At 41.4% G+C, this 24,578-nt stretch overlaps 2 protein-coding genes across 5 annotated transcripts in view; one reads left to right on the forward strand and one right to left on the reverse strand.

Moving 5' to 3' along the window:
* The window catches only part of PROX1 (prospero homeobox 1), a 52,984-nt gene extending 32,842 nt beyond the window's left edge, over positions 1 to 20,142 (reverse strand). Inside the window, exons 1-3 of one of the 4 annotated variants that reach the window (XM_050761734.1) lie at positions 20,063 to 20,142; positions 10,270 to 12,061; positions 3,225 to 3,332 (exon numbers count right to left, since the gene is read on the reverse strand). In XM_050761734.1, coding sequence (XP_050617691.1) covers positions 3,225 to 3,332; positions 10,270 to 11,994 — 1,833 coding nt within the window. In that variant the 5' untranslated portion in view covers positions 11,995 to 12,061; positions 20,063 to 20,142. Of the gene's footprint in view, positions 1 to 3,224; positions 12,062 to 19,238; positions 19,610 to 19,825; positions 19,949 to 20,062 lie in introns of those variants that run through there. The other 3 variants (XR_007719890.1, XR_007719891.1, XR_007719892.1) reach the window with 3 other exon arrangements.
* A 674-nt stretch (positions 20,143 to 20,816) lies between these two features.
* On the forward strand, positions 20,817 to 24,020 carry LOC126937985 (uncharacterized). The gene is made up of 2 exons (XM_050761982.1): positions 20,817 to 20,960; positions 23,738 to 24,020. The coding sequence occupies exons 1-2, from the start codon at positions 20,901 to 20,903 to the stop codon at positions 23,993 to 23,995; spliced, it is 318 nt and encodes a 105-aa protein (XP_050617939.1). The 5' UTR covers positions 20,817 to 20,900; the 3' UTR covers positions 23,996 to 24,020.
* Positions 24,021 to 24,578: the final 558 nt, after the last annotated feature.

Genomic DNA, 24,578 nt, shown 5'->3' on the forward strand with positions numbered 1-24,578 from the left:
ATCTAGCTCTATCATCCAGGTGTGGCTTTGATGGACAATTATGTTATACTGTGTTCAGGAAACAAGATATGTTCTGCTAATGTTTTTTCTCCTGTTTTTTTTTTTTTTTTTTTGGCTTGCAAAATGAGCTTATGATCACTAAATAAAATTTGAGGGTTGAGCGCGGTGGCTCATGTCTGTAATCCCAGCACTTTGGGAGACCAAGGCAGGAATATCATTTGAGGTTAGGAGTTCGAGACAAGCCTGGCCAACATGGTGCAACCCCGTCTCTACTAAAAAAATACAAAAATTAGCCAGGCGCGGTGGCATGCGCCTGTAATCCCAGCTTCTTCGGAGGCTGAGGCAGGAGAATCGCTTGAACCCAGGAGGCGGAGGTTGCAGTGAGCTGAGATGGCACCATTGCACTCCAGCCTGGGTGACAAGAGTGAAATTCCGTCTCAAAAAAAAAAAAAATTGAATAAAATAATTATATTATTTGAAAGAGTACATTTTACTAAAGTTAGGAATTTTCTCCTAGATGAATGTGGCCACGACCAAGTAGAGACTCGTGTCATTATAATAAGCATTACGTGGTCCATGGATACATGCATATGTCTTGTCCAGATAAATGATGCAGGGTTTCATTTCTGAGAAGATCCTAAGTTCTCTTCCCCAATTTCTCTAGTGATTTCTTGAATCCTGGCCAAAATAAAAGTTATTGGATTGTGTATTCATATATAAAGAAATATCTATTTCTTTCAGCCTTGCAAATAGACATACTTGTCTATCTGTATATCAATGTCTAGCTATAGATATGTGTTGTGTATTGTGAATCCATGCACATGCACATATGTGTGTGTATACATTGTCAATATTCAAATTAGTGATTATCCTTAATATTGAAGAAATCCCAGAATGCTCTGCCATTGTTTTCTGGAAAGTCTCTGGACCACGTTGCCTGGACTACCTTTCCCTTTCTATGCATGACTTTCTACTCTCACCAGTGTAACCTCAAGGAATACAAATTCATTTATTACTAACCAAAGAAAAAACATAATTAGGAAAGTTAAAAATGTATAATTTCTTCCAAAAATAAAAGGGAAGTGACCTTCAGTGATTTTCTGCTTTGCCTGATATGTCCTACTGTTTCCCCTCCATTAGAGTCGATAACTGGTATGTAACTAGACTCACATGTACTTTAACAGCCTTCTCTTCCAGTATGGATAAGGTATGAATAGAATCAACAATCTGAATATTAGTGCTTTTGAAAATAAAATATTCACCCAGGTATTCCATTGCTATCTACACAGAGTCAGTGGCCATTTGCAAAGCTGAATTGCTAGGGGCATTCTAGAGGAATGGGAACAGTTTCTTGTTGGTTTGTATTGCCTGGTATTTATAAAGCTAGAGATCAATAATCTTCCCCACTTTTCTTGCCACCACATACCACACACATGCACACATGCATGAACTCTCAAAAAAGTGAATGTTTCTAATATTGACATCTACTGTTGGGTAGTGTTGTTGGCTCAGAATGGCTACTGTTTCCCACCCTCCAGGTGGCTGTGTTTCCATGGTGGGTGAGTGATACCTATGTGTGCAGTTGGTAAAGCTCTTTGGCCTCCTTCTGGGTGAAAAGTGCTATACAAAGAATACAAGGCATTGTCATTATTATTTCACAACACTGCAGATCATTGCCCTAAAAGGAATGAGTAACATGGACATCTGCACACACAGACATATACACACATATATGTGCACACAATAACCCTTTTCTCCCTGTCCTCCATGTCCCCTCTTAGAACTACAATGTTGGGAGGATTCCCTGGAAGACAAAATTTACCAGGTTCTACCAGACTCTAGAAGCTGGTCAGTCCTCAACCAGGTGACAAATTGCCTTCAATTTGTATACTCTAGATTGTCCTCCACAAAGTCCAAACCCTTTTCCTGGCCTCTGTGTCACTCAGCCTGGTTTGTGCTTACTTAGTCTTAACCAGACATTTACACGATGGACTTTCCCTGCCTCCCCATCTTGCCCAGTTTTTGGCGCGAATGAGGAGAAAACAGGCCTTCCACTTAAGGAGCACAGCCAGGGAAGGAGAAAGATAAAAGGCTGAAGTTGATACACAATTCAAAAGCAAACAGGAGGGAAAACAGAACTTTTCTTATAAGGCCAAATAAAACATCAGTGAAGGAAACTGAAATGAGTTGGCCTGCAAAATGGGGCCAATGAAGCCACTTGGGCATCAAGCAGAAAATGAGCTGCGTGCAGGGAGCGGTGGAAGAGCAAGCGTGTTTTGGCAGCTTGTGAGTTCTCCATGGCAGAAAGAAGAACTTGTACATATGGGGGTGGGCAGGGGAGGGGTGGGGAAAAACACCCACCCCTAATAAACTAATCTCAGCTAATGTAGTGTTTATCAAGTTCCTGGGATAATGATACCATGTGTGTCATTATCATCATCAAAACCCAATCTATGTTTTAAAAAGTTACAGATGATTAACACAACATCAAGTTGATGCAAACAATTACTTAAAACCCACACACAGACACAGACACACATACGCACACACACACACGCATACACACACAGAGAACCAGGAGGTCCCAATATTCTGTAGAATGAGGGAGGCTGCAGCTGTAGGCCGACAGCTTTCATATCCTCATTTGAATAATGTGTCCTGAATCTGTCACTTTATTCATTCTCCTTATGCTCAGTGTACTCTACATCAACAACAAATTAAGTTGTAAATAAGAGACAATCATCACTTTTGTTTTTAAGCAGCTACTGCATAGAGAATTTCAATGTACGCTCCTTTTCGACAGGGGGAAAAAGAGGTGCTAGAGTTTGCTTTCATAAGCACAAATATGGGGAAACCAACAGAAACAAAAACAGAAACAGTTTACTGTTGCTGAGGGGAGGGAAAAACATTCTCTAAAGCACATCCATCCATTACCAGCTGAAATTTCTTCAAAGAAGCTACTCAAACATATAAAGACAGAGGCTAAGTTTTTCAGACTACATTGGAAACCCCTGCAACTTATTAACACCAGTCTTTCAGTCTTAATACACAAGTGGCATCTTTGCTTAACACACCTTTAGACAAAAGGACAAGTGCATTAAATCAATTATAACACAGGTGTAGGAATAAACCAATTCCACATTTGTCTCCATTAACTTCCGGGAGTTCAAATTACTGCCACATGCATAGAAAATGAAACAATTAAGAATAAAAAAAGTCCCTACCTTTACATCGGAGAAGTAGGTCTTTAGCATATTGGAGCTGGGATAACGGGTATAAAAAAACATGAGCTTTGCTTTTTTCAAGTGATTGGGTGACAATCCTTCCTGCATGTAGGAAGCAATTGGTTAAGGAAAAGAACTTCTGTAAGCACAAGGACTCCCACCTCCCTCCCTCCAGTCCCCACCTCCATAGAGTCTGGAGGTCCACCAAGCTGCCGTGGGAGTGCTGGAGGGTATATGACACTGGCTATGGATCTATTGCTAACTTGCTGCCGTTTGCTCAGTGACTGTCGCCTGTCAGAGGTTGCCGCATGCAATGATGAGGGTGTACAATTGAGTTGCAGAATCTTGGCTACTTTAGGGGGAAGATGGCAAAGTATTTTCCTTGCTTTAGGTTGGTAAGCTATCTATACATTCACTTGTTGCTAAGGAGACAAATGCACCCAACATGTACTGCACAACTCTTGTCATAAGAGGTTTTTTTTTTCTTCCTTGCAATTACAGTTCTGTTTGTTCTTCTCTCCACACTCTGCAGTTTAGAGCAAATTATTCTACTAATGTACATGAAAATATAAAATGCATTATTTTGAACACTGTTATGCAAGTTTCACATTTTACCTTTCAGTGTTAATCTAATGGAGCATCTTGACTCACTTGCTTTTTATCTTATTATATCCTTTTAATTGTTTCCTTTTAAATAATAGCTAAAACTTGGGAAGAGTAGTTTTGGCGTGGAGAGGACAGGGAGGGGGCTGCTGCTTTTGTGAAAGCAACGGTCCAAAACCAAATACAATTTGCCTGTCTTGGATTTATAGTTAACTCCTTTGAGAGTGACGCAGTAGTTGGGGCTAACAAATCAATACATGTGGGTTAGCAGATCAATAAATGGCCACTTACCCAAAATAAGAAGGCCTATTTATCTGGAAACATCATTACCTTTTAGATCTGTAAACAGCAGCAACTAAAACAGTTCCCAAGAGAATGTGAGGCTAACCATAACAATCCAGGCTTCCTGATTCTCCCCCAGATTCTTGGCACTCCTCAGCAGACTCAGAGCTGGGATGGCTCTGGTCACATCTGTGCCGCAGCCTGGCCCTGCCATTTCCTCAGCAAATTAATGGCTTTATAATTTATCAGAAATGAAGATGCACGTGGAGAAAATCAATGTGGTCCCCCACAAGGTCAATTAAGGGTCCTTCCTAGAAGCTTCTCTAAGGATTTTCTCTTAAAAGAGTGTCTGGGAAAAATAAGAAAAAAAAAAGAAAAAGTGTGCATGTGTGTGCAAACACACACACACACACACACAAAACTACCCAACAAAAATTTCACACCTGAGGCAAAAACGTCAAATAAACACAGATATTTAGGAAAGGTAAAGGTTTTCAAATGACCTTCATCAAGTCTAGCATGACTAATCTTAAGAATGGAGAGAAACTGGAAAGTTACTAGAGAAGCATAATCAAATTAATATGGATAAGCTCTTGACTACTTACAACAGGGTGTTTAACCAAATATTCTGCTGAGAATTTGTTCAATTAACATTCCCTTTAATATCCCATGCAATTTTAAAAAGATCACCTTGGTCTGTAAATAGAAAAGTTAAGTAGTGCAGGTTTTTTTCTTTCTTTCTTTTTTTGTTCAACTGAAAATAAACACTAAAGAAATAAATTTTGATTTTATATCTGTAAGCCAAAGCAGCTTAACTGAACTTGTGTTTTTGTTTGAGATTCTTAATGATTACAAAGACGATAATTTATGACTGACATACTTCTTGTGCCAAGGAGAGGGCTGAAAGGCCCTCCAGTAACCTCCATTAGACTGATACAGAAGACTAAAGGAGCCCAGCACACTTCAGGACCATCTGTCCAAATGGATAAGTGAAATAATAGTTGCAAGCTGTCTCCTACTGCCTTGTGATAAGAGTTTTAGGCAAGTCCAAACTTTGACAGACACTCTCAGATCTGGGTTCTAATCTTTTCTTTCAGATGGCTACATTAAGACAACACCATACATTTAATTAGAAGTCGCAAATCTTTTAAAATTTGGTTTCATACAAAATACAAACTGTTTTTCTGCGTTTCTTAGATGAGCACTGAGCTACCAAAACTTCCTGAAGCTCTTAATACATCTAAATTATGCTAAGATGTTTTCGTTCTTTTTATCCAAAAACAGTAAAATATCCATTTTATTTTGATCAGTATTTAGAGGCTTTTTATCTAATAAAAATTATTCCAATTTGGATTTCTCAAGTTCATTTTTGCTTTAAAATGTTTCCTGTTGGTAATACTTGGAACTGATCAGTTGAAATGGAACACAGAATTAATCTTTATCTCTTGCTTATTGTGTAATTAAGATAAAATTCCCATAAAATATATGTTTCTAATAAACTATTAAAAATAACTAATGAAACATTTAAAAGGCAACAGTTAGATAATCCTTTTTTTCTCCTCAAAATAAATCTGAACTGACCAATTGGTTAATTTCCCTTTTAAGTGCTTGTGCTGAAAAGCAACTGTTCTTCCAAGAAAGCACTAGCTGTTTCCAGGATACTTACACACGCACAATGACTCATGATGGAATAGATTCAGTAAACATACAGCTGTACTGAACACGAGCTAAGCTCCATTCAAGGCCAGGAAAGAAAATGAGCACAAATAAATATTAAGGAGGTAAAGGGGAGTGGGGTGAGGGGGGATGGAAGGCAAACAAGATCTGTCCCAGCAGCTCGTGTGGCTGTGCCTCAATTCTCTTAGCCATAGCTTTGTGAAGACAGATGACATTCAATTCTATGTGTAATGCAAAATAGACAATAACTGCTGAAACTTGAGACAGCTGCCAGGTGTAAAAAAAAAAAAAAAAAAAAAAAAAAAAAAAAGAAAAAAAAAAAAAGAAAAGATGATAAATCCATAAATTAATGAAAGACATCTGCTCAGGAATATAAAAGATCAGAGAAGCAGGGTACTGCAGCTGAACCTAAAGCAGTGTTCAAACAACCTGAGAATCTAAGTGTTGTCTGTTTACCAAGTACAATATAACCTTACCTAAACAGCAGCCACGGGAGGAGCAGCGGAGGCAGCAAAAAGGCAAATGGGAGAATAATAGGCTGTGAAAGCAGAGGAAGAAAATTCTTTTTTCCAACGAAACTCCGGATTGTAGCTAGAGATTGTACGTGCTGCAGTTCCAAGCAAATGGGTTGAGACTACTTACATTTTCCAAAACATTTGAAACCTAAAGAATTTTAGTTCTGCCTTATTCCCTAATTTGCTAAGTTTCTAAGCAGTTTTCCCCCTAGAAACTAAAATAGGGAGGAAAGATCTAAACTCTCTCACATAATGATAGTGATAGAGCAAATTGTTACTCCCACTAGGAAGTTCACCATAATCGGAGGGATGTGTAGTGTATGGAAATTTTTTTTTAAATTTACTTACTTTATAATTTTTTTTCAGGGGAGGTGGGCAGTTTAGGAGCCCATAGTCTTTTAGTCTTTAATCTATATGTTTCACTCTAGCTAATATAAGTATAGCCTCCACGAGACTTCCAAAAATGTATAAGATCAACTTCTGTGGATTGTTTCAAATTTCAGAAATTCATTTCTAATCTATGTTTCCTGGTTGAATTTTAATTTCAAATTACTAAGCCATTTTCTTTTCTAAACTTCAAGTCTTTCTAACATTCTCCCTAAAAGTTGAGTAGAAAAAGCCGGCTGTTTCAGAGAATAGGCTCAATTTCTTCACCTGCACATCTTAACGGCTTATACTACTCCTCTTGTGCTTTAATTGGGTGCATGCAAATGTTTGGGGCCAAAACAAGGCTATTTTTCTTGAGATGCAAAGAGGATGAATGACAAGGAACATCATGAAGAAAAGCAATTGGCTGACTGTTTCTTTTGGAATTTGAATAAAACTTAATATTTGATTAAACAGATTCATTTGCAAAGATGCTGAACATATTTTTAAAATCCAAGACATGAGCCCTTGGAGCAGGTGCACTGAAATTCAGTTTAACTTGCACACACATTCACTATTTCCCTTCTACTAGATGGGATAATGAGGTAGTGTGTTCTGTCCTATAGAATGTATATATTTAATGTGGTGAGCATAGAATGGGTTGATCTGATAAGCTGGTGTTCTTAATGGTTCTTATCTTGGCTACTTTGTTCAAAAAACAGATGGTACCTTTTGGAGTGGGAGAGAATTTTTTCCTGAAGAATTAAATTATGTATAACAGTTTGGAAAGCCATGAACTAAAAATAAAACCCATAATAATAGCAATCACAGTGGTACCATTTCATTGCATTTCTGCTCATTTCTATTGATCTTTTCAAGGAATAACTGTACAACAGGTTCATATATGGCCCTGTATCCCTAAAATTGAAGTAAAACATCACTCACTGTGATTCCCAGAGATTTCTTCAAAGTAAAAGCTTGAGAATGTTGCCTTCGCACTATCAGTTAAATCAAGGGAAGAACACACCACCATACAGAGGTAGAGACAGGAGAAAAGTGGGCCCAATATCTATACAAACCAACAGATCCTCACTGGTTTCAGAATTGTGGGAACTATAGAAAAGGTTGTTTGCCTGTTTTACTCTTCCTAAGAAATAATATACCAATGAGATAAATGGTTAAAAGTGCAATGTATTAATAGTAGAGGGGGGAAAAGAATAGGAACATAAAAGGCCAAAAGGTGGAAAATGTAATCACTAATTGCCACGAGAGGCTGACATTATTTAGCTATATGAAAGAAACAATTCTGGGTGTGAGCAGCTAACATTTCATATGAACACGGGTGTTTCCCAACAGAATCACCGCGCTCGACAGAAACTTATGTTGACAGGAGAAAGGAGAAGTCATTCTTCTGAAGAAGAAGCAACTATATTTTCTTTAAAGCCTTTGATACATATCAAAATAAAAGGAACTTCTTTCAATTCAAATCCTCAAAAGTCCTCAGGGGATTTGGAGAGGTTGAGACAATGAACATAGCCAACACTTAAAGCATTCTAAAAGATTTTTTTCCTAGAAGACTAAACTTTAAAAAACATAAAGCACAGCCATAATTATAATGATCTGGTTATAATGAAAAGTCTAACTTGAAGAAAAACCATAAACTGGCATCTTGAACTAAAGAGCTTAGTGTGGACTTATAGGAGTTTTGAAACCTGGCATTAAATCTTTAAATATTCACCAAAATTGGCATGCATGTCACTTTACTCTGTGTGTGTGTGTGTGTGTGTTTGTGAGAGAGAGAGAGAAAGAGAGAGAGAACCCACTATCACTACTACTTGGTTCAAAATGAAGTTAAGAGATCTCTGGGGTGCAATGGAGTCTTAGCCCTAGACATTAGCCTTACATGAACCTCTGAAGATGCTCTTTTTGCAAAGGGCACAAAAAAATTCCAGCCATTGTGTCTTCATACTTTGCCTTTCTCATCACCAACAGCGATATTCCAATCATTTCGATCAATATTTACTGCCTGCTTATAATATGTAAGGCATGGTGCTTGGTGCAGCTTTGATTCATGGCTGGTGGATTGAATTTCAGATTTTCAAAAGGTCAAAGTGAAATCAACAACTAAGCTAAAACTCCATTTCTATTTACATGGAGAAATCTCCCACATCTTTCTCTTCCCTTTCTGTTACAATGTTCTTCTCTTCTTGCTCAGTATAAGAGAGACTCCATGTTTAACTGCCCAAGCAGGTCTCATGATTGGGGCCCTAGTAGTTCACCCTATCAGAAATCTGCACTACTATCCTGGGAGCTGGCTTGAAGTATGACCTCCACTAACCAGGAAAACATATTTCCACCCATAGCTGAGACTTTGCACTTACGTGGCAGCCTCTGGAGTGGGCTTAGATGCGAAAATGTCAATCTCTAGTCATCAAGACAATTGCTCAAAGTACTAAATTTAGTCACAGCCAACTTAATTGCTAAATTTTATATCCATCTGGTTATTTATTATATAAGAAACATGCCTCCACCTGCCCCCAAATGCTACTATTCTACTACCCCCAAAAGACCAACGACCACAAGATTTTTAAAAATTTACAGAAAGAACCAATATACAGAGAGGAAAAAAAAATCTTCAGTCAAAAATAGCTGGAGTTCAGGATAGGCCTAATAAAAAATATATAACTGTTATCTCTACATAAAAGTCAGTTTCAGAATTTAAAAGAATCATAAAAAGAGCCATTTTTAAGTCGAATACAGCTGAGTTTTATATTTAATTGTGCTCTCTCGCTTTCCAAAATAATTTGCTTTGTGTATGTTGGGACAAAAGATTTCTGTGTATGGCTGAACAGAGGTTAATCATGCATAGAGGCAGCTGCACCAGACCCAAAGAACAGACCTTGGGTGAACGAGAGAGACAGACCAATGCTGTCTGAATAAATCAGTACCTGTATATTTCCTTTAAAAAAAAAAAGTCTCACTTAAAGATGAAAGAGAGACTCTAAGTCCCCACCCACATCCATTTTTCTTCCTCCTCAAGCTCCCACTTACAAAGTGCTCTTCCTAAGATTTCATCAGGACATCCTTAAACGAACAGAAGCCTTGCAGATGGTTTACACTGAGAATTCTTCTTATGGGATCTTAGGGATCTGAAAACTGACTTTTCTCCCTATTGTGTTATAAAACTTACCACCTTTAAAAAATATCTGAAAGAATTCAATCAGTATTTACAAAGAGATTGTTTTCCCATCTCTGAATCTACTTTTTTTTTTTTTTTTTTTTTTTTTAAGAGAGGGATAAGAAGATAATACAGGAAGAACAGCAGAAAAAAAAACACTGCTGAGAAAGCACATATTAAATAGGAGCTCCTCGAGGCAGTGAACAACTTGTGGAAGCTGCAAAGATTGTTGGTTTAGTTTTAAGCTTTTCTGCAATCAGGAATGCCACACGCATGCTGATAAAAGCCTATTCCTTTGAATAATACGAAAGGTTGCCTTCTTAAGAAGATACTAATCTACATTACTCTAGATATTCTGTAAACCTAACCTTTTGGGAAACGTTTTTTGGCTTGGTTTTCTCACGAGGGGAAAATAAAAGGATATTGCACTTCCCGAATAAGGTGAGATTTCAGACATATCTTGAAGATCGCCGCACTCGGACTTTATGAGCGACAAGGAGAGCCCTTCGGCGGTGCTGGGCGGGTGTGCTGGTGAACAAGGGTGGTGGCTCAGGTGGTGAGATGACATCTTGGTCCTCAGACTCGTGGTATCCCTAGTTAAGTCTAAGGATTCAGGAGAGGCTCTGTCTTTTCCAGAGAAGGAGCCGGAGGGAGCACCTAATGGGCTCTGAAATGGATAGGCCATCAAGGGAAGGGGGAAGGGGTGGCGGAAGGTGGACGTGGTGAAGCCTGTGGTGGCAGAGAGAGGCGACTGGTGCAGGGGCTGGTGGTGGCCGCCAGCGGCAGGGCCGGAGGCAGACTGGTCAGAGGAGTTTTTGCGGACAACCAGGGGCAGTGCTTCTGTCTGGTCAGTGGAACTGGCCATCTGCACATTGCCAAACGTGTCCAGGGGGTTCGGAATGATGACGTCGCCAAAGCACTGCAGGCGCTGGTTGGCGGTGTGGAAATTGTGGTTTTCCCCATTGACTGCAAATCTGGCCTGGGGGATCTGGAGAGGTGGGAAGACCTGAGGAACCTGGCGGGAGGGCTTGGCCGAAAAGACTTTGACCACAGTGTCCACAACTTGAGACATGGCAGTGTTCAGTTCCTGTTTCAAGGTCTCAGCCAAATGTTTGCCTTCCGGTTGTAAGGAGTTTGGCCCATGGTCTCTTTCTTTGTTGTTGCCTTCTCGCTTCGGTTTGTTTTCAGCCATTTCCTGCTCTCTGATCAGGGCTCGAGCTCGATCAATAAACTGTCCTGGGTCTAGCTCACACATCTCATTATCTGACCTTCCGACAGAGTCCTGGGCCCTGGCATCCAGGATCTCCGAGCGCATGCTGTCTTCAGACAGGTTACCATCTTCATCATTTTCCGAATCAGTGCTGTCGTAGATTTGGTAGAACTTTTCCTGCAGCTGGCGCAGCTGTTTCTGCATGTCCTCCAGCTGCTGTTTCAGCTGTCGGCGCTCCTCTCGCTTCTGTTCTTTTCGGGCTGAAACCAGCTGCTGGAAACTCTGTTGCTGCTGCTGGGGAAGCTTTTGCTTGCGTTTGTTTTCTCTGTAACTTTCTCGGGGACTCACAGACTGCGGGGCCATCTCTCTTTCATTTTCATTGCCCCTTAATGCCACACTGGGGGAATGGCTCATACCCCGAATTATATTCTCAACCCGGGCGCGCTTTGCTCTCAGGTGCTCATCACATAAGCGATCCATATCAAACTGGCTCATAGTAGGCCTGCCAAAAGGGGAAAGACACTCTGGGGGGCTGTCTCTTGAAGAGTTGCTGCATATATCCTCCTGATGTACTTCGGAGCCTGTACTAGAGAGACCGCTGGCTTGGAAACTGGGCTCCGTGCCACCATTTTTGTTCATGTTATTTTTCAACAGCTGGGAAATTATGGTTGCTCCTGGAAAAGGCATCATGGCATCTTCATACGAGTTCGCCCTCTTCAGCAGCTTGCGGAGTACATTTGACTTTTCCCCATCTGCATGCTGCACCACTGAATACTCAACATCCTGCTCAGAACCTTGGGGATTCATGGCACTAAAAAACGTTGCTCTTGCCTTAGCAAAAAATGCAGATGCTGTCCCTACCGTCCTTTTCACTCCAATGTCAACTCTTCTCCTCTTGGTTTGCCGGCTTAAGAGGGCTGTGCTGTCATGGTCAGGCATCACTGGACGGTTATTGTGCCATCTTCAAAAGCTCGTCAGCTGGGCACAGCTCAAGAATCCCGGGACCCTGGCCAACAGAACAAAAGGACTGATGAATCATTTTCTTTAAATTTCTCCAAATTTCCTGACCTCAATCCTGAATCAAATGCAAAATGCATAGGCTCTGGGATTTATGGCACATTACAATTATTGCAATTTATTATGCACTCTGCTTGAAATGAAACATTTTTAAATATTTCTGCTCCACTGGTTTAAGATGGATTAAGATTAAAAAAAAATAAAGCAAAAACTGCTTAAGCACCAGTAATATGATTCTCTTTCACAAATGCCTAAAATGATACTGTTTATCTTCAGAAGAAACAGTAGATTATAAGAACACAGCCTCTGACAACCAATTGATTAAATTTTGGGCATTGAGATTCGTATTATAAGGAAGATGAAAGTGCTCTATACTTAAGAAATACGGTTACATTTTGAGGCTGTGTGAAATTCACATGAAAAATTGCATTTCTGAATTACAATTATTGTGATTTCAATGCTATTAAAGGAAAAGGACTCTAAAATAAATGCAAATATTTAATAGACAGCTTTTATTCTTGAATTCTAAAATATTTTTGTCATACATAAAATGAGAAGGAGAACACCCTTATCAGCAGCATCTTTCAAACATAAATGGTCAGTTTAGCATTGAAATAAATGCACAATAGTCATTTTACAAGTCTGCTTATTTAGCTTAGCTATGCATTTTTTACTTGTAAAATCATACATGAAGCTGATATCTGTTGATATATCTTAATGTAACTATAAGAATATTTATACATTTTCATAATGTCCTTTTAATGACAAATTATTACAAAGTTAGATTCACTGCAAAACAAGGATGTTACCACATTTTAGAAATCAATATGAGGAATAATAAATTATTGACCTAGATAAAGATAAATACATCTTCAGGACTAGTTTCCTTCTGTTTAAATCTGTCAAAATAATATGTCAAATGCCCAAAGAAACTCTTTAACATACAAGATTTGTGAATCTTATTTCCTGTGCCAAATTAAAGGAAAAAAAAAAAACACTGAAAGAAGATTTATAAAGAAGACAGAAAATAATGTCCCTCAAATGTATAAGAAAGAGTATATTTCTTTGTATATGAACTTCCATTGTTTCTTGGAAACACAATATAAAAAGAGAACATCCTTTTTGCATTTCATAAAAGGCACTTGACATATTGTGTAACTTATTAACTAGTGATGCTAATCCCAAATTTTGTAGACATATAAGATGTCACATCTTTTTGTTTATAAATAACATTTTATGAAGAAAATGAAAATATTTTTTTCACATTGGGTTTATCTAATATTAAACTTCACGTTTGCTTAACAGAGCACATCTTCACAATAACAGGGTCCATTGCCAAAGGCAGCGTGCAGAGTGTCTGGAACGGCTCCCATCTCTTTCGGTTCACCTGTAAAAACATCTACGTGCTCCCTAGGACTGCATCTGTGGCTAGCTTTAAAGAATGACTATCCATGCAAATAGGCATAATTTCAGCATGAAATAACCTGTAAAATTCAAGAAAATGCTCAATGCTTAGATGGCAACAATATGTATATTTTTTTAAGCGACAGTGATTTCATCATGCAATCTTTGCTCCTGGTTTCTATAGAAAGACAAAACATTTTAAAAGAGCCTGCTTTAGGGCATCATGAAAGCAAAATGATACCTCTCTCTCTCTCTCTCTCTCTCTCTCTATATATATATATATATATATATATTTTTTTTTTTTTTTTGGTATGCTTGAGCATGAAATACTTTTTGCATGCTTCAGGATAAAATTTCCTGAACTTAGAATGGAGATGGAGTTCTCAATAACTTCAACATTGGGTTCAAAATTGAATTCAGAATGATTGAGACCCTTTCAAACACTAATAATAAAATTGGTTTCAGGAATACAAAAATGCAGTGACAAATACTACACAAACACATTAGATCTGATAAATTAGGTTAGCTGTCAGATGACAGAAAGAACAAGGAGAGGCTGAGACAAGAAAAAGGATGAATCATTTCAAAGCTCTGTTAATCACAGAAACACTTACATGGGGGGCGGTTACAAGGAAGACTTTTTTGTGTGTGTCTATCAGCTTCCCCAAAATAGAGCTTACTGCCCTTATTTTAAAATTTTACATCTTTTCTATTTGCATGCAAATCCTTTTCTCTTGACTATCACCTGCAAAGCACATGGATCTCCAGTCAACACGTTGAACAAACTTTTTGCAGTATTTTTTCTCTCCCTGTTCACCTTAACACCCATACTAGACTTTCTGCCTGCCATCCTTGCTATGGGAAGAGCACCTCTGCCACAGAGGCTTGGAAAGGACATACTGGTGTCGCTGATGAGCACAAGGTCATCCCCAGGCATCCTTCCTCTTCCAACTGCCATTTACCTCTGCGTCAACTGCACTTCCTCTCATCTAGCCTAGGTATCAACAGCTGCATCCCTGCCCCATGCTGGAGCCAAGAGGAGGGCTGTGCTTTTCCTAAGGTGGAAAGAAATGCTTGCGGAGTCTGTTAAGAACAAGATATAACTCCCTTGATATTCACCAAACTAAACTAATTTGTAATTCTATTTCAGTCAACATTTTTAGATTAAACAATGATTTGTATCTGTCTTGGGCTAGAAGAAGTTAAATACTTTTAGGTCTTGTTGTAAAATGTCCAGCTGAAACATAACAAATAGGACAAAACAAGTGGGAAAAATAAGATAAATTATATAATCCAGGACAAGGCATTATATTAACAGGCACAAATAAATATATCTCTCCATATAGTTTAGACCTAAATTTAGAAATAAAAGTATAGTGGTAGCATACACTGGAGCCATAACCCATGGAGGCTATAGGCATGATTAAATAATAACAACCGGTTGATACAACACTTCATTACTGTCACATTTCATAAACAAGATATCTACATAAATATATTTACCACATAAGAAAATGTGCCATTGCATTACCATAATATAAATTAAATCTCTTAAAAACATTTTCCAAGCGCTTCCATGATATTCCAGTTCAGAATTTAAAGGAAGCCATGGAATGACTTTATCACTGATATTTTTTAAACTCCTTTATCTCTCAAGGTATGTATTAAGCCATCATGTTTCAACTGCAATTATTATTGATGCATATTATATTTGAATTTTAACATTAATTTTCAGTTTCACTAGGCAATATGAAGCTTTTGATCAGCACTGGTGGATGTCCAAATCAGCAAGGATGCAGAAAAATACTGATGAGAATTTGAACCCAAATGTATTATTGATCGGATACACTTACTCTATTCCTGTAAACCCCTCTTTAATTAATGTGAAAGTCTATATAGAGTTTTTCATCATTAAATATTTTGTTGCATCACTTGGCATGTAACCTACACAAATGCTTTAGTAATTCTTACACAATGCATATCTTAACATAGCAGATTCCTCCCAGAAAAAGATATTATAAGAATAAACATCCAGGTATAATCAAAACAGGTTTTAGCTCCTCCAAAAGAGTCCTCTTTAATATCTGAATTATCTGACATTCTCTTTAACATGGAAAATTCTAAGGAAACTGATGACTTAAGGTTAGGAGGAAAGAATTTTCAGTAAAGAATTTCAAAGGAACACTGCAACGTGAAGTATAAAGTGATTAAGTGCTCTACTTTAATAAAGAAGTTATTTCGGGGAGGAGGATTCAACTTTTACTGCATCTATCTGGAGTCCAGATTCTGGACAAAGAAGTGTTTCATTATGGTAATTATCCAGATAGTTCAGACAAATCTTTTATGAGACAGGGAGAGTGTAAGGTTGGCATGGTTTCCTGCTTGGATTATTTAGATGATCTGTCTTTGTTGATAAAATTATTTGAAGAAATTGTGCAAGCCTACACTTGACTTCTTTTAGAAAATCATCTTTGGATGGGCCTCTACTCTACTTGGGTCAACCTGGTTATGAAATTTCAAACAGAATATCATTAGCGAAGAATATTTCAAATCCATCTGGAAATTAGTGATTCAAAGGGAAAAATCAGATGATCTGATTTAAGTAGCCCCTGAATCATTAAATTGTCCCCTTGACTACATTCAAGAATTTGTTTCTGCTAATTAGCAACTTTTTCTTCAGAGATATTGGATATATTTCTGCTCCCTATCAGGTTAAGAAAACCTTTGATGTTTATTTTGAAGAACTCACTTGACATAAGTTAATATCTAAATTAACTAAGATTGCATTATCAGGTTTTTAAATTTCCTGTCATAATGGACTTCTCAAATCATTTAAGATTTCATTTAAGATTCTCCCATCCTATCAAAAATCCCACACATTTTTCACCTGCAAAACAAACACAGAACATTTTCTGAGACATGCTTAAAATATTAAGTTCTACTTGTTTAAAAAGTAACAACTTATCAAATTGGTAAATAAGAGAGTGTGTGAAATAATCTTAAGAAAATACACTTTTTTTTTTTTTGCAGAAAATTGAACTCTATAAATGTCATTTGAGAATGCACAGGCAATAAGTTTGAGAAATTCCTTATGTATATGTCCTTTCCAAGTTATACACATACTTAATTAAAATCCTATAATGATACATCATGCACAATCCATTTTCATATTATAACATCAGTCACATTTTATAATTTCTTTTGCTTCTGAAACCTAAAACTTCCTTATATTAACACTGCAAATTCAAGACAATCCCTATAATGATGTAAGACATTCATGAAAAGAGGCCTGTTTGAGTTTTAAACAAATAAAGAGGAAGTCTGGCAACTTATAGAATAAGCCAGCTTAGGTTTTAAGATAGCATGTGCTGCTTATAGAGGAATGATGCTAGGAAATGAATAAAGTGAGAACAAAGATGCATGTTATGTATGCATGACTTTTTTTTCCCACAAGGTGGTGATTAAACTAAACAGAATTCTGCATAATGGACACATAAAATATCAATAAGTGCCAAGCACAGATAACCCCTATTAAAAATAAAGCAAATGAACATAGCCATAGATGACATTTTAATTACCAAAGAACTTCAAAAGCATCCAAGGAAAGTATTGGGTGTGTGTGTGTTGGGGTGGGGGGACGTTAATGTTGAAGTCTACAGAATAAATGACACATTACAATCTCATTTTCATGGAAACGATAACCACCCAAACACAAAACCAATGACCAAAAACCATTCGCCATCTAACCTATTCCTGTGCAACTCAGTCTACAGAAGTAGCTTGTTTAAAGATAATTCTAAAAGATCAAGTTTTAAGAAGCCAGATATATAGTGCTTACATTGAATTCCCAACAACTTTCTGCACACATCAAGACAGAGTCCTTAACTTCATCTATTTTACTATTAGATATACATGTCCATGTTGTAACCCATGGACAAGTTAACATGAATACTCTCATTTTCCTCCTTCAACACACACACACAAAAATCCATTTCATTTTGGATATACTCAGAAGTTCTTGCAAGAAATTCCCTATAGGACTGACTTCTCACATCTTGCATCAGAACAGAAAAGCACAGTTACCTTCTCATGTACTTGATATTTTCTTTCTCCATCAAATTCATATCTAGGACATTTGGCACATGTCTGGGACAATGACAGGCTCTTTCTACTTTATGAGATTATTTAACATATGACTTGAAAGAGTTTATGTACATACCTATTCTTTCTGGGCAAGGAGAAAGCATACTTAAAAAGATAAGCTTTAACAACAGTAACACTTTCAAACTGACTTTGGAATTCTTGGCAGTTACACACCACTCATTGCTATCCAAAGCATACACACACACACACACACACACACACACACACACACACACACACACACACAGAGAGACACACATACAAACAGACACACACACACACATACACACAGGACAGTTCTCTCTCTCTGCCAAGCACAGACTTAGGAGATAGGCATAAACTGGAAGGAAGCAAAGGAAAAGTCAGTCTCCCTCCACCTGCTGCCTAAAGTGGGGGTGCTTTGGGCTGACTGGCAGACAGAAGCCTGGGACACAGCCTCAGCAGTAGTCTGCCAATATCCTTAAGAAAAATAAACAAACACATACCAACTTGCCCCCAGCCCCCACCCCAAGAACTCACATGGCAGGGCTCAAAACAACAACAGCCCAATTCCCATTAGCCCAGACAATCCTATTAACCAGGACAACCATAAATTCATAAACCTCTCCAACCCTCGAGCAAGCATTGTGGTCTGGAGCTGTACAGACACACATAGACACAGAGGAAATTTGCACCTGTCTTTCTTGACACAACACACCTGTCAGGCCCTGCCCATGCGCACTCTGCTAATAGATTTCTGCCTACCTAGTTTAGGAAAGGAAATGAGTTCTTTTTTTCTTTCTTTTTTTTTCTTTTTAAATAAGGGAGGGCATGAGTGGAAAAGAGAACAGGAGAAGGGACTCTTCTAGCCTTGACTTTGCAAGGGGGCCACCCTGTGCTTGCTCTGTTTTTATAAGCTCAAGGAGACAGCACAGACCTTCTCGGAAAAATAAAAACAAGCAGGTGAGTTTCCAGCCTTCCCCCAGGCAGAGTAGCCTTCTGGGTTGCCAAGAACAGCAGTTTCACACTCCAACCTGCCTCCTTGGGCTATTTAAGACTAAGCACCACCCCTACTTCCAGTTCTGCTCTCTGTCTGCCTGGAGGGCTCTCAATTTCCCAAGAAGCTGGGAAGGGGCCAGAGACCTGGGAGTCTGTGGAAAGCTACTTACTCCTCCTTTACCATCCCCACCCCCCATCACTCCACCAACCTTCGGCTTTAGCAGGAGGAGTAACGGGCTGGCACACCAGAAGAACCAACAACTTGCTAAACTGGACTTTGGGTGATGTCTCCCCCCGCCCCCTGCGTCCCCCTCCTGGTCTGCTCAGGCAAGATAGCAGCTCTTCCCCCCTCTTCCCGCCCTCCTCACTAGTCTTCCCAGTAACAATTACTCTCACCTCTCCTGTCCTCCCTCCCCAGTCCTCCTAACTGGGGCAAAACGGTAGGTACCACCCAGATGAGACCAGACCGAAGCTGCCCAACACCATAGTCTGCCAGCGATGGCTGGGAGATTCATCGCCTCCCATTTCTGCTGCCCAAGAACCCCTTACCCCTACCCGGACCGCGATCCTCCGGTCCTCCTCGTGCGGGTGCCCCAATCTCACCGCCACGCGAACCCCCGAGTCTCCCGGTGCCGCCTTACCCTACTCAACTTGACCCAGCCCTGGGTCCAGGAGCTCGGGAGAGGGGCGTCGCGCGCGTTTCCCGGGACCCATCACCGCACCGCTCCAAGCCCGATTTCCACAATTCGGCTTCGACAGCTTTTTGAGAGGAAAGTAACAGAGCGCCCCCCAACCTCCCTCTCTCCTCCTCCCAGCTCCCGGTCCTCTGCTGGGGTTAAAAAGGAGAAGTGAAAGGTATGCAAATGACAAGCAAATTGGAAGAGCCGGGAAGAAAGGCAGCTATAATAAACAAGACAAAGAGAAAGGACGAGGGGACCGGCCCCGGAGTTTTAGCCGGGGGAGATCAGAAGAATGGGGTTTGGCGAAAAGCGGGGATCTGCACGAACAAAAAAGCGACCCGGTCCCCCTCGCGGTCCTCTCTCCTGAGAAGAGAGAGCAGGAGAAAGAAGGAAAGGGAGCAAACGCCTCCTCACACCCCAGAAACAGTACACAAAAGGTGACAAGATCAGCGACAAGTCCAGCAACATCAGCCTCCCCCCCATCGCCACCACCACCCCCAGTCACCAGCAGGAAAGAGAAAGAAATAAAAGCCAAGCGGATCACTTACTCTCAGGAACTGGGAGGAGCGGAGCGCTGAGTTCACGGAGGCTCCCGCTTAGAAACTGTTTAGAGGCTATTTTATTATGATTCATTTAAATAACACCATTTTCTCCTGGGGGGAAAAATGTTTACACGGGTCTGAGTAATGGGAGGCTCTTTTCTTTCCTTCTCATTCAAGAACAAGCCAGTGCAAGTGATTCTGGAAAAGGGGAGGGACTCACGAGGGGAAGAAGAGGATACTTACGCGGTGCAGGGAGCAGTGGGACCGAGCCTCTCTCTCTCTCTATCCCTCTCTCTCTCTCTCTCTCTCTCTTTTTTTCCCCCGGCAGAGAGAGGAAAACACGCGCGCGCACACACGGTGATATCTTGCGGGTGATGAATATGATAATTGGACAAGAGACGGTGAGTCTGTGCGACAGCGATCGAGCGAGCGGGGCGAGTGGGAGAGGGAGAGGGGAGAGAGAGGCGGGCAGGGAGGGGAGACGAGAGAAGAGGAGCAGGGGAGAGGCGAGGAGAGGGAAGAAGAGGAGAAGAAAAGAAGAGGAGCGAAGGGAAGAGGAGAGAGCAGGAGAGGAGGAGAGAGAAGAGCGGAGGAGAGGAGAGAGCAGCAGAGGAGGAGAGAGGAGAAGGGTAAAGAAGAGAAGAGGAGCGAAGCGGAGAGGGAGCAGGCGGACCCGGCGAGAGCTCTTTTGCGCCGCTCTGCTTTCTCCGGCTGCAATGGTGTATTATTTCAGAGCGCTCCCTCAGCTGAGGGCTCCGCTCCACAACAAGATTTACTTTAAGACACAGCTGAAGGAAACAGGAAGACTGCACGTCACAGTCTATCTGACGTACCCGGCCCCAGCACCCAATCGCGAGGCGCCTTCGGATTCAAGGGGGGATAGCAAGGCAAGAGAACTTGGGAGGAAAAAAAAATATAAAAGGGGTGGGGGTGAGGGGCTGGGAAGAGAGGAGGGGAGAGGGGCCCTGAGCTCCCCCTCCCCGGCCTCCATCTCCGGCCCCCACCCCCACCCCCGCCCTGCCACTGCTTCGGGACGACTGGATCGCCGCGCCTGGGCCGGAGCGAGCCATCTGCGGGCTCTATGCAAAGCGGGAGACGGCGCGAGCGGCGCCCGGCTCACACTCGCTCTTCCAGGACGCAGGTCCTTTTTTTTTTTTCTTTTTCTTTTTCTTTTTTCATTTCCCAGATACAGCTGATCGAGTTCGCCGAGTGGTCGAGCGAGTGAGCGCTCCTCCGACTTGGGTGGAGGAAGGCACGGAAAAGTATACGGGAGAAAAAGTGGGGGTTTTAGGGGTGGGGGTGGCATAGGAGGAGGGAGTGGGGGGGAGATCTGCAAATCATTCCACTTCTTAAACGATCATAGGTAGTGTCAAGGATACGTGTCACCCTTGGTTCCTTTTAAAGGGGAGGTGGACAATAAAATACAGGTAGGTTTGGTATTAAAATAATAGGTGCCAGAGGTTTCACATCGGGTCCGCTGCATCTGTTATTAGACGAAGATCAACATTGGCTGAGTCCCAGTTAAGCTCCAGTCCAAATTATTAGGAAGAGAAATATTTACCCTTGGTTACCTCTGACATTATTTGGATTGTAGGTAAAGCAGCCTTTAAAAATATGTATGTTGCAAACATCTGGCGAATACCCTTCACTAATTCACTCACCCCACAAAGACCAAAGAAAGCTGTTCAATACAGGATTTACACAGTTTTGACGCCTGGGCAACAAACTTTAAAGTTTATTAGGCAAGAAATTTCAAACGCTTTAATCTCGGGCTCTAACATAAAGCCCTAGGAAATTTACTTCGGTTTGACATTTCTTGCTTGAAAAATAACCAGCAAAATTTATTTAGATAATGTGGCTCTTAAAGATCTCCTTAGGCTTTGCAAGTTACAAATGCAAGCGAGCCTCCGGCCGCAGCTAGAACGTCCCTTTCACCGGCCACAGTAAACGGCTTTTAATAAAGCAGCCGCGTTTATGACCTAAAGATCCTATAAAAGCTGGGACTTGCAAGAGCTGCGAAGCAGAAACATTCATACACAGTCTATTAGACACTCATTTTTGTAGGTACCAGGAGGACAAGTAGTTTTCGTGTGTCCCTCAAATTTAATTAGATCAAAGGTTGAATCATGCTGTGTCGTGACAACAGGGTATTTATGAGGTGTGTTACAAGTACACTGGCCAAACACTACCAATGTCTTCTGCGACACACACATACACACACACACACACACACATACTCCTTTCTAGGAAATTTAAAATTTCAGCCTCAAATTCACCAAACCGTAAAGAGGATATTAAGCCCTCCCTTGGAATAAGAATAGCGATGTCAGTATATCCGAGTCTATCCCGGCAGGAAACTTTTGGCACGAATTTCAAACAGTGAAAAGAAGAGAAAAAAAAAATCAGGTCGGTCAGGTTAGGTGTCCGCGATAAGAAAAGAGATTGCGGGAGCATCCCCAGCCGCCTTCTTTCCCCTTTTGCCGCCCCACAGACTCCCCCCACGCGTCTATCAGGGAAACAACACAGAGGAGCGCATACACACCACTCACACCTCCATCTATTGACTGTTGTATCAAGTGTTCTAACCGGGATGTGACAGTTTAGTCTGGGAGCAGAAATAACCAACATGCCCATTAGACACAGGATGGAATAATGCTTCTATTGGTTGGGTCCCTTCGAGGTAAGCGGGTGTATTGAGCGGGGAAATTTGGGGTCTGAAAATGGATCAAAGCTACTTCCTTTCTTATTTTTCGTCCTACTGGTTTTCTTTAAGAATCTTGGTTTGTACATATAAGCTAGCGCCAGCCCACAAATAAACTGGTAGGAGTAAGGGCTATATACCTTTCCACACCTTAAAACCATCTGCTCAGTTTGACATTTAAAAGGGCGGAGAGCAGAGGAGGAGGAGGGGGGAGTAGGGGGAAGAAAGGAGGCAGGGACAGAGAAAAAGATTCAAACGCAGAAGAAATGGCTTGTACTTTAGCCCACAAGTTTGTGTCAATTGCACATAGCGCTTGAATGCACGTTTTGCACATACCACGCCCGGGAACTGGCGGCGGGAAAAGTTCCCTGAGAACCCCAGTAAGTCCTGTGTCACGCCGTGGGGAAAGGCAGGCCTGAGTCGAAGTCGGGGTAACCCGCTTGGCGAACAAGGAAGCTTTCCCACCCCCAGCCTCGGCGGCAGAGGCTCCCGGCTGGTGACGCTCTGCCGCGGCGGTTCGCAGCCCGCATTAGGGCGCAGGAGCGGCGAGTTGAAATAGGAGCGCGCGCGACTCTAGGCGAGGGAGATCGGTTCGCAGCCCAGCTCCGTGAGCTGCCTCCGCGCAGCCCTGTCCCCTGTCCTGTCCTCTACTTTCGGGGAGGCGTACAGGCCACACTCCTAACAACCTCTCTTGCTAGAGCTGCGGCACTCTCCTGGGTCTCGGGCTGCCCTGGAGCAAGACTTGAGGCCCGAGCCCCCTATCTCGGGCAACTCCCGCTTTGTTTTCTGATAGGGGAGAAGCCTGGAGACGAGAAGTCGCCTAGATATTGGCTCCATCTCTGAAACCAGCTGCCAAGCCTAGGCTTAAGACAACTCCTCCCTTCGCCCCATTTCCAACACAACCCCAGTAACTTAAAAGTTAACGCAAGTTCTGACCGGTCTTGTAACAAACCCTATCCGTGCAGGTTGCATTTACTTGTTTATCTGAAGGGTGATCTGTGTGTTCTTAGACAAACTCGCAGTTATCACTCGTGCATCTGGTTCTGTGTTGAATACACTTCGCCTTGACATTTCCTCGGTGTGTGCTCACGCCTCCTATTCTTTCTTAAAGCCGTTAGGTGGGGGCAGGAGGGAAGACAGTGTGTATAAGTAATTTAAAACCTTACAAACAGCGGTTATCAGATCCTAAACAAACCAATTCTGGGAATTTCAACCAGATTCAGTTGAGAGGCAAACGTGGACGTGGATTTTGGAGAAGGATGCCTAAGGACTTCCCGGTCACCCACCCACCCACCACCACCACCAGCACCACCACCACTATCCGAACCCTGAAGAAGGGAAGAGAGGAAAACCAACCCCAGGGTGCAGGCCTGCCTGCTGCAAGCTTTCCAGAGGCAAAACTGACTGACGGCCTCTCTCTCACTCTCATCTCCTGCGCCCAGTGTGACGCCAAGCCCAACCTGGATTTGTTCTGAATGGGGGGGAAGTGAAATACCACAAGATCAGTAGCAAGTAGCAGCTGCAGCGTTTTCTCTCCTGGGAACCCCACTGCTTAGAAGCCTCCCGAGTGATGTTTGTTTAACCAACAGCTTTCAAAGTAAACAGAAGCCAATCACTCCAAAGAAGTTGAAATATAACCCTTACAAGAATTTGGTTCCAGGGGTGCTGGCAGAAGGAAAGTAAATTTTTAAAATGAGAAAGAACCCACTCCCAAATAAAGAGTCTGCCACATTGCTTTAAGGAGTGCAGAATTGTCATGAAAATATAAATTCATCGAAAGGGCTCATTACAATAAGTTGGCCTCGAAGAAAATCACTCTTCGCCCACAAAGACACACCCGCGGGGATGAGGGGGTTGTCAGTGATTGAAGGGACACACTACTACTTGATTTTATGAAAGTGGGCGAAAACAATCAAAGGGAAGTACATTCCCTGCCCTGGAGTAGAAAAGTGTAGGCTGGGAGCTCTTCGCCGCCAACCCTGGCTTTGCCTCAGGCACCGAACTTTCCAATACCAAGATATTAACAGATGGTGGTGAGCACATGGAGGGCTGCTACTT

The sequence above is a fragment of the Macaca thibetana genome, chromosome 1 (genome assembly GCF_024542745.1).
Source record: "Macaca thibetana thibetana isolate TM-01 chromosome 1, ASM2454274v1, whole genome shotgun sequence".
NCBI classification, from domain to species: domain Eukaryota; kingdom Metazoa; phylum Chordata; class Mammalia; order Primates; family Cercopithecidae; genus Macaca; species Macaca thibetana.

Bases quoted from the DNA above. Each gene is read 5' to 3' on its own strand.
- LOC126937985 (XM_050761982.1), top strand. From the start codon at position 20,901: ATGCAAAGCGGGAGACGGCGCGAGCGGCGCCCGGCTCACACTCGCTCT. The intron at 20,961-23,737 runs GTCCTTTTTTTT...AATTTCAACCAG, and splicing joins CTCGCTCTTCCAGGACGCAG to ATTCAGTTGAGAGGCAAACG.